Genomic DNA, 18,351 nt, shown 5'->3' on the forward strand with positions numbered 1-18,351 from the left:
GTTTAAGGGTGACTATTCAACCTGTGTTTTCACTGTAAAGGTCACATTAACACACAAGGTGTGTGTGTATGCAGGTGGGAGAGAGATGCACACAGGAATGCAGATAGAGACAGAAAAGAGAGAGAACATTTTCCACATTCAAATCTCCACCTGAGGCCTCTTTTACTTTGTGGTGAGGTCAAAATCAAATTTACATCGCATAAAATTACTACACGCTGTCATTGTATTGACTGGCTTTTTTAAAGAAACAAAATAGAGCCAAGTGAGGTTAGTTTCACACAACTTAATGTCCATAATCACAAACTATCCCTTTTAACCTCTATATTTCTTACCTAAGTATACTCTTCTGTCAGCTAACTAAGCTGTTTGATCTTACATTTTACTCATAATACTGCACTGTGTGTAATGCCTTGACCAGAAGTCTCTAAACTCCCGTACTAAAATAATGCTGCAATTATCTCCAGCCGAACAGTCATTATCTAACCTTACCTTGGGTTGTAACTAACATTTACAGTTGAAACCAGAAGTTTACATACACTATATAAAAAGACAAATATGCTTTTTTTCTCACTGTCTGACATAAAATCAGACAATCACTTTTTTAGGTCCGTTAGGATTACCGAAATTATTTCTATTTGCTAAATGCCAGAATAATGAGAGAAGGATTTTTTTAGACAATTTTTTATTACTATCTTGAAAGTCATAAGTTTACATACATTTCATCAGTATTTGGTACCATTGCCTTTAAACTGTATGACTTGGGCCAAACGTTTTGGATATCCTTCCACAAGCTTTTCACAATAGTTGGCAGGAATTTTGGCCCATTCCTCCTGACAGAACAGGTGTAACTGAGCCAAGTTTGTATGCCGCCTTGCTGGCACATGCATTTTCAGCTCTGCCCATAAATTTTCAATAGGATTGAGATCAGGGCTATGTGATGGCCACTGCAAAACATTGACTTTGTTATCCTTAAGCCACTTTGTAACCACTTTGGCAGTATGCTTCAGGTCATTGTCCATTTGGACCCATTTGCTCCCAAGCTTTAACTTCCTGGCTGATGTCTTGAGATGTTGCTTCAATATTTCCACATAATAATAACTAACGACCCGGAATGGAGTAACAAGGCCTTGGCGGTAGTGATGGTCCGCTGACACTTGAAGCTCCGACACATGCGCGGTAGCTCATGAAGCAAACGTCCCGAAGCACTGTGCCGAGGCATGGTTTGGTCACGTGACTCGTGACGTTCGAAGCAGCAAAGTGCTTCGAACGTCACCGAATCACCAACACTATTGTGGAAGTGAACCGCTACCTCGCTGATCTTTTTCCCCACCCACCCATGAACATCTTTACCAATGAACCCCAAAACATTCTTTGCCAAAATCCATAATATAATCTGTATTTGCACCAGCCCCGTGTGAAAATGTATGAATGTAGCAGCACTATTTAAATGTTTAATAACACAAAAGTGAAGTCTATATAGGGTAACAGATAAAAAACAAATCAAATAAGAAACATGGTCTTCAATAGTTAATGTCTTTATTATTACTGGCAATATTATTTTTTTTAAGCTTATTTTTTTGGCATTTTTCATGCTTTATTGGAAGTAATAGATAGAATGGGGTAGACAGAGGGGAGGACATGCGGCAAAAGGACCTGAGGCCGGATTCGAACCCGGGTTCACCGCAGCAAGGACTTGGCCTTAATGGTGCGCGCTCTACCAGTGTGAGCCACCGGGACGCCCCGTTGTTGTTGTATCCACTCGAAACATACAGTCAACTAGTGTAGTTGAAAACAAATCCATAAACCAATCAATGACACGTCTCGATTGCACTTCATTTTATTGACCACTAGATGTCCTACTGGAGCACTGTGTGTCATTGAAGCTTCGAGTAATGAACCATGTTTTGTATAAAGTGTCGAAGCTTCAACAAAGCCTCGATCATCATCACTACTTGGCGGACACTTCCTCTCCTGCCGACCTCTCTGGTTCCTGACGGAAGACCACGTCCTGTCGGTCGCTTATCCACGAGTCAAGTACGCGCTCCCACACTTGTCACTGTTGTCCTTCAACTCCCTCATCCTTCCTGGATATTCCTCTCGTCTTGCCTCACGATGTGTTCCGCCGTCCCCTGCGTCTCCTCTCTCTGCCTGTCCATCTGTTTTTCTTCCTGTGTTTGGGGAGGTTGGGCCCGCCCTACGTCGCCGATTGTAGATGGCCACCTTGTTCCTCGTCTCTTATTTGCTGTTATGATTGTCCATCAACCGCCACACCAGTGCAGGTTATTGCTAATCAGGTAAGAATTAAGGCAGGCAGTACACACAATACTCGTCTCTCAACATGCAAATAAAATCAGTAAAACACAATAAAATCATGTAAAGTAAAACCATAAAAACATGCACAAGAAAAATAAAACATATGGTTATAAAATCATGCATAACAAGAAACCATAAAAGCATGCTAGAGTACGGAGAAATACAACAAGAAAAACACTCACTTCTGCCTTATTACATTTTCTCCCACAGTTGAATGTTGTCAGTCCCTGCAACATAGTCATCTAATGGCCGTACCTCACTGGGGCCTGGCCCAAATTTACCCTTGAGGATCGGCGTGGGCCACTTCTGGCTCCTCACCGACAGGGGGCACAGCTACTGGTGCTAGGGGGAACCCATAAATCAATGGCAGAACCGGTCCTGGAGTCTCTGTAGGTGGCTCTGCAGCTAGTGGCAGAGTCTCTACTGGGGGCGCCGTACATACCTTGAGGGCATTTCTGTGGACAGTTTGTACACAACCTCCCCTCTCTGGCTGGATCCTGTATACTACCTCTGTATCTCCCACTTGTTCCAAAACAACAAAGGGCTCTGGGTTCCACCAGGTACACAGCTTCCCTCTCTCTTGTCTGTTTCTGTCCCTCATCCAAACTCTCTCTCCTGGTAACAGTGGTAAAGCTCTTGCTTTTCTGTCATACTGTTTTTTTTGCGCAGCTGCACTACTCATACTTTGTCTAGCCAGGTCATATGCTAACGACAGTCTCTGCTGATGATCCTGTACCCACCCACTCATATCATGTCTCATCTGCTGAGGTCCTACACCTAATCCTACATCGACTGGAAGGCGCAGGTGCTGGCCAAACATGAGGTAGGAGGGGGTATAACCAGTTGCACTGTGTGTGGTATTATTGTAAGCGTGTACAAGTTCAAGCAAATAGTCAGGCCATCAGTTTTGCTTAGTAACTTCGAGAGAGCGGAGCATGTTTAGTAACGTCTGGTTAAAACGCTCTGTGTGGCCATTACCTGCAGGGTGGTACGGCACCTTGCAACTTTTAGTTATACCATAGGTATCACAAAGTTGTTTCATTAGCGCAGATTCAAAATTTGGTCCTTGATCTGAATGAAAACATGCGGGGCAACCAAAAGGCTGGATGATATGGGTCCACAGTGCTTTTACTGTGGTCCGATTGGTTTGATCATGAGTAGGGACAGCCCAAGCAAGGCGGGTAAACAGGTCAGTGGCTACAAGAATGTTCTGGTAAGTGGCTGTGGGTCTGCCTAAGGACAAAACATCCAAACCAACCACCTCTAGGGGGTCCGACACGGTCATGGGATTTAGTGGGGCCCTAGGCTCCTCTCTTTCTCTCTCTGCAGGCTGCAGGCGACAAAACCCTGGTGGAAAGGGCATACTTCCCCCTCCATACCCGGCCAGTAGAACTGTTGGCGTATTCGAGATAGAGTCCTCTCCACACCGGCATGAGCAGCTGCTTCATGGATCTTCTTCCAGACCTCCTGGCTCCTAGAGCTTGGACACAATCTGGAACAACACTTCATGACTGCATGGGTCTATCATTTTACAACACAGTAGGTTACTCTTGACTGTGAGCCTTTTCCACTGCTGTAACAATCTCTGGGCTATGGAGGACAACGCCTGGCGCTCCGATCTTTGAGGTGTTATTTGTGTTTCCACATACCTTTTGATAGCTTGTATGTCTGGATCACCCGCCTGTAGCTCCTCCCATTCACTGCTGTCCCACTCCTCTTCACCGCCCTTAGGGGTCAGTTCAATGGCCGCCATGACTGGGGCAGGTTCCACTTCCAGCTCGGGGGCCAACACATCTGTGGGTAAGGGGTTCGCTGGGAATCTGGAGAGTGCATCCGCATTACCATTGCTTTTACCTGAGCGGTGTTTGATGTCATAATCAAATGAAGCGAGTTGTGCCACCCAGCGTTGTTCTACCGCACCCAGGCAAGCTGTCTGCAGGTGAGCAACAGGGTTACTATCAGTGTATACAATAAACCGTGTGCCAGTCAGGTAATCCTTAAAATTTTCCGTTACCACCCATTTCAGGGCCAGAAGTTCCAACTTAAAGGAGTTATAATTGGCATTGTTCCGCTCAGTTGGATGTAGGCTGCGGCTGGCATAGACTATTACGCGTTCTTGTCCTTCTTGGGTCTGAGCCAGGACTGCTCCTAGTCCTTTATTACTGGCATCTGTATAGACGATGAATCGAAGTGAGTTATCTGCATACGCCAAAACAGGTACTTGCGTTAAGGCCATTTTCAATTCATCAAACGATGTTTGGCACTCAGGAGACCACTGCATCCCATGGGTTTCAGACTTTTCTCCTTAATGACTCCTTTCCCCAGCATTTCAGCCAGTAGAGACTTCATCTCCTTATACATTGGCAGGAGGGAGCGGCCCGTATCGCTCTCTGAGGAAGTGAGGTGAGGTGGAGTGTCGCCCGTGTGGATGCGGTTCTGAACCATGTCTGTACGTCCAAAATCCTTGTCATGCAGTGCAAACACCTTCTTCCACTTCAGCAACAGGAGGCATAGCTCTTCCTGTTGCTTCCCAGAGAGATCAGGCTGGTGAGTGAGATTGTTTACCTCTTCTGGCAGCTCTTGATTCTCCTGGTTGGCTGCTAAATCCACCAATGCCACTTCGACAACATTGCCTTCTCCCAGGGACAGGTTCAGGTCACGAGAGCCATGGACATCATCCTCATCCACATGGTACAGCCTGCCAAGCTTTTGGTACCGTCCTAGAGTCAAACAGTAAGGGTGTGGATTACAAACTCTCACAGGCACTCTGCCATTTCTTACCACTGTTAGTGTTCTGGCTACTCCCATGTTGCTAGTTCCAGGCAGAGCTTCCACCAGGGCGCAGTAGTTCACTCTTCCCGGACCCATACAGGCCGGACCCCACACCAGCATCTCACACTTTGGGGGGATTTTGATGGTGTGTCGGCCAGCCGGCCGCACATACCCCAACAGTCCATCCTCTGCCGTGGTGGCCTGGATGCGTCGACATTCAGCAAATGCATCCTTCCATACTCGCTGGTTTTGCAACTTTGTAGGGGAGGAAGCAGGCTTAGTCCAGTTAAAGAGGGCATTCCAACAGGCTGTCACAACATTCATTCCAATGATGAGTGGGTGTGTGCAGTGTTCATCCTTTACTATCACGACCCCCCGTCCAGGGGTCTCAACACCCTCCACCACCATGTCCAACACAGCATAGCTTGTGTAAGGGATCTCGAGGCCGTTGGCTGCACGTAACAGAAACTTTATAGGGGTCTTACCACATTTAGCCTGGTTAAAATGCTGCTCGAAGAGACTTTCCTGCATTTATGTACTTGATACCCCGTGTCTAACAGTCCAGACAATTGAACTCCTTCAATTCGTACTCCTATTGTTGGACATTTGCCAATAAATGCCTCAGTGGCCCTAGTCTCTTCTGGTGTACTCTCAACCCCTGCCTCTCGGACCTCAGCAGCAGGGACAGCTAGTTCAAAGCCGACTGTGGGGTAGCCGACCTCCTACAAATCCCAGCTGCAAATGGTCTCGTAGCACTGTATCGGAGGGGGCACCGTCTGGGTCGTGCCGCCACAACCTGTAATATAGTTCTCGTAATCTTAGAATAAATGAGGGCACAGTTTCATCAGACCTTTGGACACAGATAAAAAAACTGAGACCTCAGCACTGGAGTGTGGGTTCTATCTCCATAAAGAGAGTCCAAATACGAAAAGATTTTTTGAGTCCGATCTCTCTCATCTTCTTCTAAAACAGTCACCTGTCTTTTAGCTTCCCAAACAAACACCAAACACAATGTCCACCTTTCTGGCTTCTGTAACCTCTTGTGAGCCCAGTAACCCTTGTATTTGTTCTTTCCAGTCACTGTATTTTACATCATCATTTGGCCCTTTAAACTTGGGCCAAGGAGCGCCAGGGTACACAGGCATCATCATCTTTACAATTATCCTCCACAATAATTTCTGTAGGCTTTATTAAAACCTCTGCTCGCAGTCCTGACCCTGCTGACAACACCAAAATGTAACAGGCGAGGCCCAGGGCTACAGGCCTTGAATAAATTAACACCAAATTGCAACACTTTAAAAAGATTAAAAATAACTAGAAAATTTCCTCTGGGGAAATTCTGAAAGGGCCACGAGAGCTACTGCCGGTATGTGTACACTATGATGAGATTGTCAAAATGTGTGTGTGTGTGTGTGTGTGTAGCGAAAATAGCATAAAGTTACCTGTGTGTGTGCTTGAAGCATATGTATGCATGTGTGAGGAGTGTGCGCGCTTACGCGCATGTGTGTGTGTGTGTATGTATCTGTAACTGTAATCACATCAAAGATCAAAGGCAATCAGATCAAAGCAATCAACAGAATTAACTGGCACCTGTTCCGACACAGTGACAGCAGAGGTAGACAGACTGGAATTTCTGGCCTCGAACAGAAAGCATTTTTGGCAAAACCATAATACCTATCATTGATTCGACTTCACTTTGAGCGTCCTGAGTTCTTCCTGAACGTCTACATATGTTTTTTTTTTAAGAAAAATGGAAAAATAGCTTTGTTAGAGCGATCTAAAAAAAACTGTTACATTTCCCTTCTTCCGAAATCTTCCTGCGTTTTTAATATGGGAGCCAATGAGGCTGTTGGTGCATGTTGCTGGCGCATCTGTGCGTCCTACACCCAAAATATAACTCTGACAGCTTTACCAGAGGATTGTGAGTGAGAAGACAAATTTTCCTACATTTCTATGTATAAATTATTTCTGTAGAGTGGAATTTGTGGCCTGGAGCGCAGTTTACAAATTTATTTTTTGACAATTTTTTCTCTCCCTCCACACTCTGCCGATGATGTCACACACTGTGACACGAACATTCCGTGCAATACACACCCATTATAATCTTAGAATTTCTCCAAAAATGATCATGGTCATTGAACAGGGATTGATAAAAACTATATGACCTATCGAAACGTGGATTAATACACCGATACACAAGACTTGTGTCTACTGTTTAAAGTTTAAATGGAGTCTCTAGGGGGAAATTATGTCAGAGAAGTAGACGTTTAAAAATCTCCAATTATTGTTCTTTTTCGATCATTTTTTGTCGGCCGTCCCATTCATTTCAATGCAAAATTTTGGGCAGTTTTCGTATTCTGTAGAGAAAAGTAATAGCACACCGATCCCGATCAAACCGCACGTTTTGATATATAATTTGTCCTGCAACTCTTCAAGTTGTAGGACTAGTAGCGGGACGAAATTGCGTCCGGAAGAGGAAGAAGAAAAAATCCACAGTATAACAGTAGTGCTCGCCCCAAGCACTGGTCCCTACAGCTATTTTATGCGTTAGTCGTACATTAGATTGCACATGATAAAAAAATAATTAGAGAGAATGAGAAGCTCTTCTGAATGTTGATTGGCTGCTTTGAATTCCCAGCTCATGTGTTGCTGTAGTCAGACATGATATTATTGACAGTGAGATGAGGGAGCAGTCACTGTGTTTAGGGTGGAGGTACACAACAGGTGACAATACAACATTTTCTATCCATCATGGATAATGTCTCTCTAATAACGTTGTTTGTTCTTTCAGGCTTCAATGAAACAAAGGATTTCCAAATTGTTCTCTTCATTCTCACTTTACTGTGTTACTGTTTCATTGTGCTGGTAAATGTTTGTCTTATTGTCACCATCATGTTGGATAAAAACCTGCATGAACCAATGTATATTCTACTGTGCACTTTCTGCATGAATGGACTTTATGGGACGGCAGGTTTCTACCCCAAGTTTCTGTGGGATCTGCTTTCTCCTGTTCATGTTATCTCATATTCTGGATGCCTGGTTCAGGCTCTGGTTATGTACTCGTTTGCCTGCAGTGATCTGTCTATTCTTGCAGTCATGGCGTACGACAGATATGTGGCTATATGTCGACCCCTGGAGTACCACTCTGTCATGTCAAAGCAACGAGTCTTAAAGTTAGCCTGTTTCTCCTGGTTGATACCTTTCTGCATGATGGCCATAAATATTTATCTGACATCTAGATTAAAGTTATGCAGCCCATTTATTGCCAAACTGTTTTGTGTGAATTGGATAATTGTTAAACTTGCCTGTTTCCCAGCTGACACTTTTGTTAACAACATAGTTGCATATATAACAATCATAATTTATATCTTTCATGGTGTTTTTATAGTTTGGTCCTATATGTTTCTCATCAAAACATGTATGAATTCTTTAGAAAACAGGGCAAAGTTCATGCAAACATGTGTGCCACATCTAACGTCTTTACTCACTTTTCTTTCGACTCTAGTTTTTGATGTCATGAATATGCGATTAGGTAGAACAGCTTTGCCTCAAAACCTTCAGAATGTTATTTCAATAGAATTTCTTGTCATACCTCCTATTATGAATCCTCTCATTTATGGCTTTAAATTAAACAAAATTCGAAACAGAATTCTGGGTATTGCTATTAGAAGGAAATATTAGGATTCATTAAAAGGAAATATGAAATAAATATGCAGTATTCCAGCTATTGCTGGAGTTAAATCATCAGAGTAAAGAATGAAGGTTTTACACATTTAGCAAATCTTAATCACATGTGTCTTGCAAATGTCATGTTAGCCGACAAATTGCTCTTTAACACATTTGAATTAACTCATGTAGATATGATGTTCTTCAAGAATAACTACTAACTAACTACATGCCTTTTTTAGATTTAGTTGTACTCTAACATGATGATAAAATGGCAGTATCCATATATTTTGGCTTTATTTTTTACAATGTGGGAGAAGCAGAGTAGTGCAAGAACATATGCTTACTTGTTGTGTTTTGTTGTTTGTTTATGTATTATAGTTCTAATTTTTACTTTTATTATATACTATTTATTTTTATCTTTTTATTTTATTATTCTATTTCCCCCATGGGGATCAATTAGAGAATATCTTATCTTATCTTATCTTATCTTATCTTATCTTATCTTATCTTATCTTATCTTATCTTATCTTATCTTATCTGATCCTACATTGTCAATTTTCATATACAGTCTAATATTTGGTCCTACATGAATCTCATCAAAACATACAGGAAAAGATCATCCTAACAGTGCCACTTTAAATCTCCTCTCCTGCTTTTTTTGTCATTATGAATATGTGATTTACCTAAAAATACTTCCCTTTCCTTCGTTGCAATAGAAGATTCTTGTCACAGCTCCCTTTATGAACTGTTTCATTGACAAAATGTGAAACAAATGTTTTGGTTATAATTTTTGTCTTCAATATTTAGGTAACTGATAGTGGTGTACTCTTTCTAATGCATGTGTCAATTACATTGAGTTTACTTGTAATAAAATGTTCTATGTAATACTGCCTTGTCTGGCTCTATACCTTAATACAGTATACTACTATACTCTACTATACTACTATACTCCTACCTATATATAGGATACTTCAACATGTAGGCTGCAATGGTCAGGGATCAAACTACAGACATGCCGATCAGTGGGTGACCGATCTACCAATTGAGCCATAGCCGCCGCCATAATCACAGGACTGAACAACATGTAATTATTAAAAGGCACTAAAATGTGTGGTAAACTGGGAATATAACTGAACAGTCACAAATCAACTCAAAAGCCACCTTTTCAAGATAGCTTATAAGACCTGAATCCCACCGCCAAACCTAAACTCTAATGTTGTTTTCTGTATTTTGTATTTGTTTCAATGTGTTATGTTTAGCTACTTTGAGTACCTTTAAAAGCACTATATAAATAAAATGTATTATTATTATTAACTTCATATGAACTCAATTAATTATGAAGAATAAATAATAATTCTAAGTTATTGTAGGTTCTATGTATTTTATGCGTTAGTCGTACATTAGATTGCACATGGGGAAAAAAAGAGAGAGAGAATGAGAAGCTCTTCTGAATGTTGATTGGCTGCTTTGAATTCCCAGCTCATGTGTTGCTGTAGTCAGACATGATATTATTGACAGTGAGATGAGGGAGCAGTCACTGTGTTAAGGGTGGAGGTACACAACAGGTGATAATACAACATTTTCTATCCATCATGGATAATGTCTCTCTAATAACGTTGTTTGTTCTTTCAGGTTTCAATGAAACAAAGGATTTCCAAATTGTTCTCTTCATTCTCACTTTACTGTTTTACTGTTTCATTGTGCTGGTAAATGTTTGTCTTATTGTCACCATCATGTTGGATAAAAACCTGCATGAACCAATGTATATTCTACTGTGCACTTTCTGCATGAATGGACTTTATGGGACGGCAGGTTTCTACCCCAAGTTTCTGTGGGATCTGCTTTCTCCTGTTCATGTTATCTCATATTCTGGATGCCTGGTTCAGGCTCTGGTTATGTACTCGTTTGCCTGCAGTGATCTGTCTATTCTTGCAGTCATGGCGTACGACAGATATGTGGCTATATGTCGACCCCTGGAGTACCACTCTGTCATGTCAAAGCAACGAGTCTTAAAGTTAGTCTGTTACTCCTGTTTGACACCTTTTTGTGTCATTGGCACAAATATTTTTCTGACATCTCGACTAAAGTTATGCAGCCAAATAATTACCAGACTTTTTTGTGTGAATTGGGTTATTGTCAAACTTGCTTGTTTCCCAGCTGACACTCTCATTAATAACATAGTCGCATTCATTACAATAATAATTTATGTCTTTCATGGTGGTTTAATAGTTTGGTCCTACATGTATCTCATCAAAACATGTGTGAATTCTTTAGAAAACAGGAAAAGGTTCATGCAAACATGTGTGCCACATCTAACCTCCTTGCTAATTTTTCTTGGGACCATACTTATTGACATTTTTATTATACGATATAGTTCAAAGAAATTACCTCAAAACTTTGAAAACTTTATAGCAATAGAATATCTCATCATACCCCCTGTTATGAATCCTCTCATTTATGGTTTTAAGTTGACCAAAATTCGATACAGAATTCTAGGTTTTATTAATATTAAAATGAAGTAATATGTACAAAACAACATTTGGTGTGACCACCCTTTGCCTTCAAATCAGCATCACTTCTTCTAAGCAGTTTTTTCACACCTGCCTTAAACTTTTGCACAGTACTGTATATATACTTAATTTATTCTCTTATAAATTAGGGAAACTGAATATGGAAATGTCTTTACTATATTAGAGATATTGTCTTTGATGTTCTGTTTGAGACGTGTAAAAGTGTGTATTTAATGCAAAGCAGAATATTACTTCTGCACACCTACATGTCATCAAATAGTTCTTTCGTATGATTTTAACCATACACTTGCATTTTTATCAAATTAAATGTGTGTTTACTTATGTGAGAAATCTTTGCTCTCTTTTCTGCATTTGACTCCAAGTTCTAAACTAAAATCCTATTTCAGGTGTATATTCTCAAAATGTGGTTGATGACATAGCCCTCCTATACTATATTATATATTGTGTATATATACAGTGCTTATCAAATGTATTAGACCACCGGTTTGTACCACAGCTTTTCCTAAATTAACAGCATTAGTAATTGCCAAAATCATTTTTATGTTTCTGTTATTACAGCAGTATGTAGAAGCTCTTAATAGACAAAATCATATTTTTAATGCTAAAATATAATTATTATTGTTACCCATGAATTTTCAAATTTACAGTTTCACAAAAAACATGCAAAAATAGCAAAGCACATAATTATTCATTGATTTAAAGGTGTCAAATTATAGTTATTTACTTACTTCCTGAACAGAAAATGAGTTTTAGTGATTGAATGTTCTGTTTGATTTATTTCTGACTTCTCAGAGAAGCCCAGTGAGCCGTCTCACATCTGGCTATAAAAAGGTTTATAAAATTCAGTTTGTCATTTTCCAATAAGTAACAACAACATTTTAGTTTTAAACAAGCTTTTGAAAGATTTCTAAAATATTTATGTATTATGTATTAATATTTATACAAATATATATATATATATATATACATATATATAACATGCTAAAATATATTTTCTCCAATATGCAATATCTGTAAAATTCAAAAGTACTTTCAGGAAAACAAACAAACACAAAAAATATATATTGTTAATAATAAATGCCAAATAGCAGAAATATATGAATATAATGTGTATAGAATGTAGCTATATGTCTTATTTTTATATTCTTTATTCTGTTTTCCATATCTTTGTGTCTGTAACTTGATCTGCTGTGACAACTAAATTTCCCCACTGTGGGATAAATAAAGTAATATCTTAACTTATTTTATATTTTATATATATATATATGTGTATATATATATATATATATATATATATATATATATATGTGTGTGTATATATATATATATATATATATGTGTGTATATATATATATATATATATATATATATATATATACACTTTTTAGAATATACACCTGAAATAGGATTTTTGTTGACAATTAACAGTCATGGGATAAAGTATTAAAAGCCGCCATTTTCCGTGGTCGTCTTGATAATAGCCAAAATCATTATCAAGAAAACTATGGGAAATTGCTAAACATCAGCCCTTAAATTAAACTCATACGCTTTTTTGCTGTTATCGCGATATTTGTCCAAACAAATGTACCTTTAGTTGAACCAGGCATTAAAATGAACAAGAAACTGAAGAAAACAAGGGTGGTCTAATCATTTTTTCCATGACTGTATATCCTATTATCTTAAGGGTTTCATGTGAGGTAGCGACATGTACTGTATCTCCTTGAAGGTGTTATTTCGTACTGCCTCCACACCACTCGGCGGCGGTACATCACCGTTTCTTTCAACCGACCGCGACAACAAACCGAGCCGAAGAAGAGTGTCCGCCAGCAGACTGTGAACACTGCAGTACATGCGACCGTACAACCGCTCTCAGCCTCTGCTCCTTTTTTCCTCCAACGCCAGCGACGACACGGAGGAAAACACTCATCTGTGTTTTGAAGTAAAGTGGCGGAGAAGAATTCAACGTCTCCGGAAACGCTAACTTTCCAATTCAGCACGAACCGTGAGTAGGCTTAGCGTGTTATTTTTGGGCTGCGGAGGATGAAACAAACGGGGTTGCTAATATGATTTGGGTTCCGGTTGTGTTTATGTAATATTAGGCTGGTAATCCTCTTGAACAGCGCGGACGCTGGGGGACCCACCGGTTAAAAATGTCCATCTACCGTCAACCAAAATTATAGTAGTTGTACCTCTGGACGCGTTGTGATATTACCTTGTGTGTGTGCAGCGCGACACTGGGATATATGGCTGTCATCTTACCTCAGCTTTACCCTGTCAGTGGTGCCTGTGAAGGTCTACCCGGGAGACCGCATCATGCACAATTCACAGGAATACAGTCATATTCACGCTGCTGCAACGTATCCAGGCGGCATGCAGGTGTGTGGTGCAGTGCTAGAATCTGCCCCTGTCTCTGCACACACATTTGTGTAGCTTGTTGGACTCTTGTGAGGTGAGAGACAAAGATTGAACCATGGAGGCAACATATCGTCACCCTGTTAAAATAATCGCCTAACTCGTTTTTTCAAGTTTTGCAGGAAACACAAAAAACTTCACCAAAAGTGTAACATATGACATTTATTCATCATTTTACTCAAGAAGGACGTAACAAAGGATGGCTATTGGCATAGTAATAACACTGTGTAATAACACAATTTTTTGAGCATGCCTTTGTGACTTAAGCAAGATATGGTAACGCTTTATTTTGAAGGTATCACACATGACAAGTATCATGAGCATTAATTTTACTTCAGAGTGTCATTAATTTTCATGACACATGTCATGTTTATGACACTCTCATGTCACTCTTATGTAGACACCTTCAAAATAGAGTGTTACCAATATTAGTGTCAACAATAAAACACTGATCCACTAAACTGATAACTAAACAATCTCCCTCTAGCTCTTCTTTGCTGGGTTCTTATCTGATGCCTATGAATGTGGCAAATTGTCAAAGAAGTGACAATCTTAAAGGGGTAAAATCACATGATCTGATCAACTGAGGATGTAGGAGATTTTACCATAGGTGGCCGGCGTCATGAGGAGATGATTTAGGCAAAAAACCCAATTTTGACAAAAATGACTTATTGATTATTTTAACAGTGTGACGATAAGCACTATGAGGTATTAAAAGTGCCTCGTTTCAGCTCTTTAAGGAGGTGTTTAAAAGTGTAACAACAGGGTTATTAAAGAAATCAGCAGCATACGATCTGCTCTCCCTGTTCTCCCTGCTGTAACCGTGCATACCGTTTCTGAAGAGTGAGTTTCCCCACATTGCATCTTCAGCTGTGGATGTTCTGGCAGTAATGCATGTCAGTAGTTTTTTGTGTGCACATTTTTAGGTTATTTGAGGTAGCCTTGCCCTAAAATTCTTGCAGTGACAGACTGGACAGCAGACACACAGTGAAAGTCTGAATTTAACATTCAGGACTCAAAACATAATGATTGTAAGATTATCATCATGGTTGCTTGATATTTATTTATTAGTTTGTTACAGAAATGCAGTCACTTTTGATAAATGATCATTTTAAACAGCTTGTGGACAGTTGTAAGTCGTCTCCGGTGGTGTCTTGACTACCACAAACATACGAGAATACCTTTAGGATTTCTGGCTGGGAGTCCAAGCTTTCATTTAAGTTTAGGGCCACAAGTGAAGATTAAAGGGCATTTTTTAAAGGAAAACATGAATGCCTCTCTCTTTAAACATTAAACATTTAAATAAACATACAGTATGCATAAGACCCGGGGGCAAAGTGACTTAATTTGAAGATTACTGGAGCATTTTGAAACATAAAATATACTTGAAACGTAACAAATGACATCAACATGTTGTGCTTCAGGAATGCATCACTTTTTTTGAGTGTAGGGTTAACTAGTTATTTTTAGGTTCATGTTTTGTGTTCAACCTTTGATATTATATGAATAATTTTTTCACCAAGAGATTTTAAGTCACATAATTAGCTGAGGGTTTTAAAAGACAGTTGGAGCAGTTGGAAAGTACCGAACCGCAGGTTTTACAGTGTGTTGGAGAGTGATGCCTCTTTTACCTGATTAAAAAAAATCTCTGGCTGAGTACAGACGACAGATGGGAAGAGACAGAGACAAGTTTATGCTTGTTAAACAGGAATTTTGATAAGTTACTCTTATCATGTTTTACTTGCAAAGGTTTTATTGCCTACACGGTGACAAGCACACTCTTTTCTTTTCTCTCTCTGTAACCTACAGTGTAAAACTGATACATCAGTCTTACTCTGGTTAGCACAAATGTGTTATACTGGGATACGGAAGCATCGTAGTGCCAATAAAATGAAAGGCAAAAAAAAAATTCGTAACAACATAAAATCTCCCCTTTCAGAATACTTTTTGTTGAATACAATAGATGCACAACTTTATCTGTCAAACATCAGTATCGGCTGATATTTACCTTATTGAATGCATTTTTAAATAATACAGATTTATTTTTTCCCTGGCAGAAAGGGGCTGATAAAAATACAAGTTCATAATCAATAGGACTGCTTATATACCCCTAATTTTCCTTATCGATATAGTGGCATGTGTCATGAAGCTCTCCGTTGTGAGCAGCATCCAGCAGTGACTAGAGATGGGTGAAAAAACGATTCAGCATAGTATCGCGATATTTTGCGTGTCAATATTGCATCGATTCATAGCCGCCAAGTATCGATATTTAGTCTCTATTAGCATCAGTATTTTCGCCGTTTTTTCCCCCGGAGGCCACAGCAAGCTCACTTTAAGGAACTATAAGATCTAAGGAATCCATAGGCATCATGTGTCGCGATTTTATTTCACGGACACACATTCTGTCGTTCATACATTGTTTGATATCAGTTCAGTTCGACTGAATACTTTGTTGGTCGGTCTGTCGGTTTGACTCTCATTGTGGAGAAATAGAGTTTTCTCTTATTTGACAAAACAATTCTTGATTGAATTTAATTTTATGGACACAAAATGCAGTTCAACAGTTGAACTGCATTATATCGTATCGCAATACTCACCATATCACAAAATGCGTAAAATCACAATAATATCGTATCGTGACTCAAATATTGGGATAAAATCGTATGGTGGGGCCTCTGCTGATTCACACCTCCAGCAGTGACAGCCATGAACTTGGCAGAAATCAAATACCTAAACAGAGTTTAGCACTAAATGTATAATCCACTGCACACAGAGGCTAAATTGTGGTCATGATGATAGCCAGTGGGTTCTGAGAACTTTGCATATGTTGCTGTCATGAGCTGAAAAAAAGAGAGAAAAGTTTTAATATTTTCTTTGTTGTTCAACCCTTGTGTTGTCTTAAGGGTAAAAAATGACGCAACCACAATGTTTCCCAACAAAATACCCTCAAACACTAAAAGAACTTTATTTATGTCAAAATTTGATGACTTTTTCATAAAAAAATGTATCCTATTAATTGTTGTCATTTGTACACCTTGAAGGTTGGGGAATTGCTTAGTATTTTCTCGCTTATCTGTATAACTATAACACCAAAAGTAGTACAAGTCATTGTTTCCCTTCAGTTTTTCTGAACTGTGAAGAGGGAAAATCAAAATATCCTCAAACTTTTTGATGAAGACAGGTTGTTTCTTAAATTTGGGGTCTTCAATACAATAATGCTCTTTTATTTTTGAGAGTTAAGTTCGTAATGGCGGGGTCGTTTTTTACCCTTAAGACAAGGGGAGTACATAGAATATTAGGACTACACAAGTAATCGTATAAATGGCTCAAAATTCCAATTGTCAAACAGTTTAACTTTTCTCCTCAACGAGCCTCTTGAATAGATAGAATTAAGCTGATAGCCACTGCGTAAACAGGCTTTTATGTTTTTATAAACATCTCAATGCTTACTCCTCCAGTTGCCAGCAAGATACAGTAAATTTTCAACACCCTAGTTTTGTGGTGTGCAGGCATAAACTTTTTAATGAGGGGGATCCCGGTAACTTCAGGGTTGAAAGCCTCAGGCAGGACGGGAAGTGCTTGGTTGAAAGCATCTCATCAGAAAAACTAATTATTATAGCTAAGCAGAATTTGACTTATCAACTAACTGGACTTAATACAAACTCTTACATTCCCAAATGGTGATGTTTTTGTGAAGTTTTATTGAGAAAAAACAGGAAAAATGTTCTGTGCTTGTACTGCATGGGACCTGTGTTGCAGCTGCGAGTGCTTGTCTGGTGTCATCACAAGAAAGACTGTTTGAAATGATGAATGGATGAGTGTAATGTGATGGTATCAACGTTTTCTCTTGAGTCAAGTGGAGTTTCCCTTTGAAGAGAATGGGAAACCCTCCTCTTCCTCTTCTTTAGTGGTGGGGTGTGACATCTGGCCTAAGCGAGGGACAAAAAACCCATGTTTTCATTGCAACAATGCAGCATAGTTGCATTATTTTGCAGAAAAGCATTGCGTGAGAAGCATTTTGCTGACAAACGCTTTTGTTTCAAGAAATTACACTTGATGATTGAATCTATTCACAGCTGTGCATGAAAAGCAATTTTGCTGATTTGCTGAGTTAAAGGCAGTAATTGAGGTTTTGCAAAAATCCGGTTTCATTAGTCAGCTGAAACAAAACGCTGTTGGGGGGCCACCCTTAGTAAATAAAAACTAAGTTAAAGGGCCGGCTACCCTGGACCTTACTGTGTATTTGACAAAACTGCTGCAGTACTGCTCTACGTGCTGAGGTGACGAGTTTAAAGAAGGGAGAACGGCTTAGACCGGGCACTGAGATTACCATGCCAAACTGACTGTGTGGCTATGTGTGTGTGTGTGTGTGAGCAAAGTTCAATCTGCTCTGCTGCATTGTGCCATCCCGAGGAAGCTGTATGCAGCTGAGATGCTGCACTGACTCTCTGCTAGTGGACCCATGCAGCAGCAACAGCAGCTGCTGCTATTACTCATGCTAATAAATAGTTGCTGGCTGTCAGAGGACTCTTTTTAATGCTCCTGTAATGCATAACTGGAGGCAGCAAAAATCATAGCCATCACCTTCACACAGCTCCATGTGGACATAGCAGCTCCTGTCATCAATCCGTATGTTCCCTGCCCTGAGGACATA

The 18,351-nt window shown here is 39.8% G+C and overlaps 3 protein-coding genes across 3 annotated transcripts in view; all 3 read left to right on the forward strand.

Annotated features, from left to right (window-relative positions):
* The first annotated feature begins 7,792 nt into the window (after positions 1-7,792).
* On the forward strand, positions 7,793-8,834 carry LOC131979616 (olfactory receptor 5F1-like). The gene has a single exon (XM_059343669.1). It carries the CDS (start codon positions 7,837-7,839, stop codon positions 8,764-8,766), a length of 930 nt encoding a protein of 309 aa, XP_059199652.1. The 5' UTR covers positions 7,793-7,836; the 3' UTR covers positions 8,767-8,834.
* Positions 8,835-10,346: 1,512 nt separating this feature from the next.
* LOC131979617 (olfactory receptor 5AR1-like) lies at positions 10,347-11,276 on the forward strand. Its single transcript, XM_059343670.1, has one exon. It carries the CDS (start codon positions 10,347-10,349, stop codon positions 11,274-11,276), a length of 930 nt encoding a protein of 309 aa, XP_059199653.1.
* Positions 11,277-13,086: 1,810 nt separating this feature from the next.
* adarb1b (adenosine deaminase RNA specific B1b) overlaps positions 13,087-18,351 on the forward strand; it is a 157,630-nt gene continuing 152,365 nt past the window's right edge. Inside the window, exon 1 of the mRNA XM_059343662.1 lies at positions 13,087-13,287. The gene's annotated coding sequence lies outside the window, so the exon portion shown is untranslated. The remainder of the gene's footprint in view (positions 13,288-18,351) is intronic.

The sequence above is a fragment of the Centropristis striata genome, chromosome 10 (assembly GCF_030273125.1).
Source record: "Centropristis striata isolate RG_2023a ecotype Rhode Island chromosome 10, C.striata_1.0, whole genome shotgun sequence".
In the NCBI taxonomy this organism is placed as follows: Eukaryota; Metazoa; Chordata; class Actinopteri; order Perciformes; family Serranidae; genus Centropristis; species Centropristis striata.

Bases quoted from the DNA above. Each gene is read 5' to 3' on its own strand.
- LOC131979616 (XM_059343669.1), top strand. From the start codon at position 7,837: ATGGATAATGTCTCTCTAATAACGTTGTTTGTTCTTTCAGGCTTCAAT.
- LOC131979617 (XM_059343670.1), top strand. From the start codon at position 10,347: ATGGATAATGTCTCTCTAATAACGTTGTTTGTTCTTTCAGGTTTCAAT.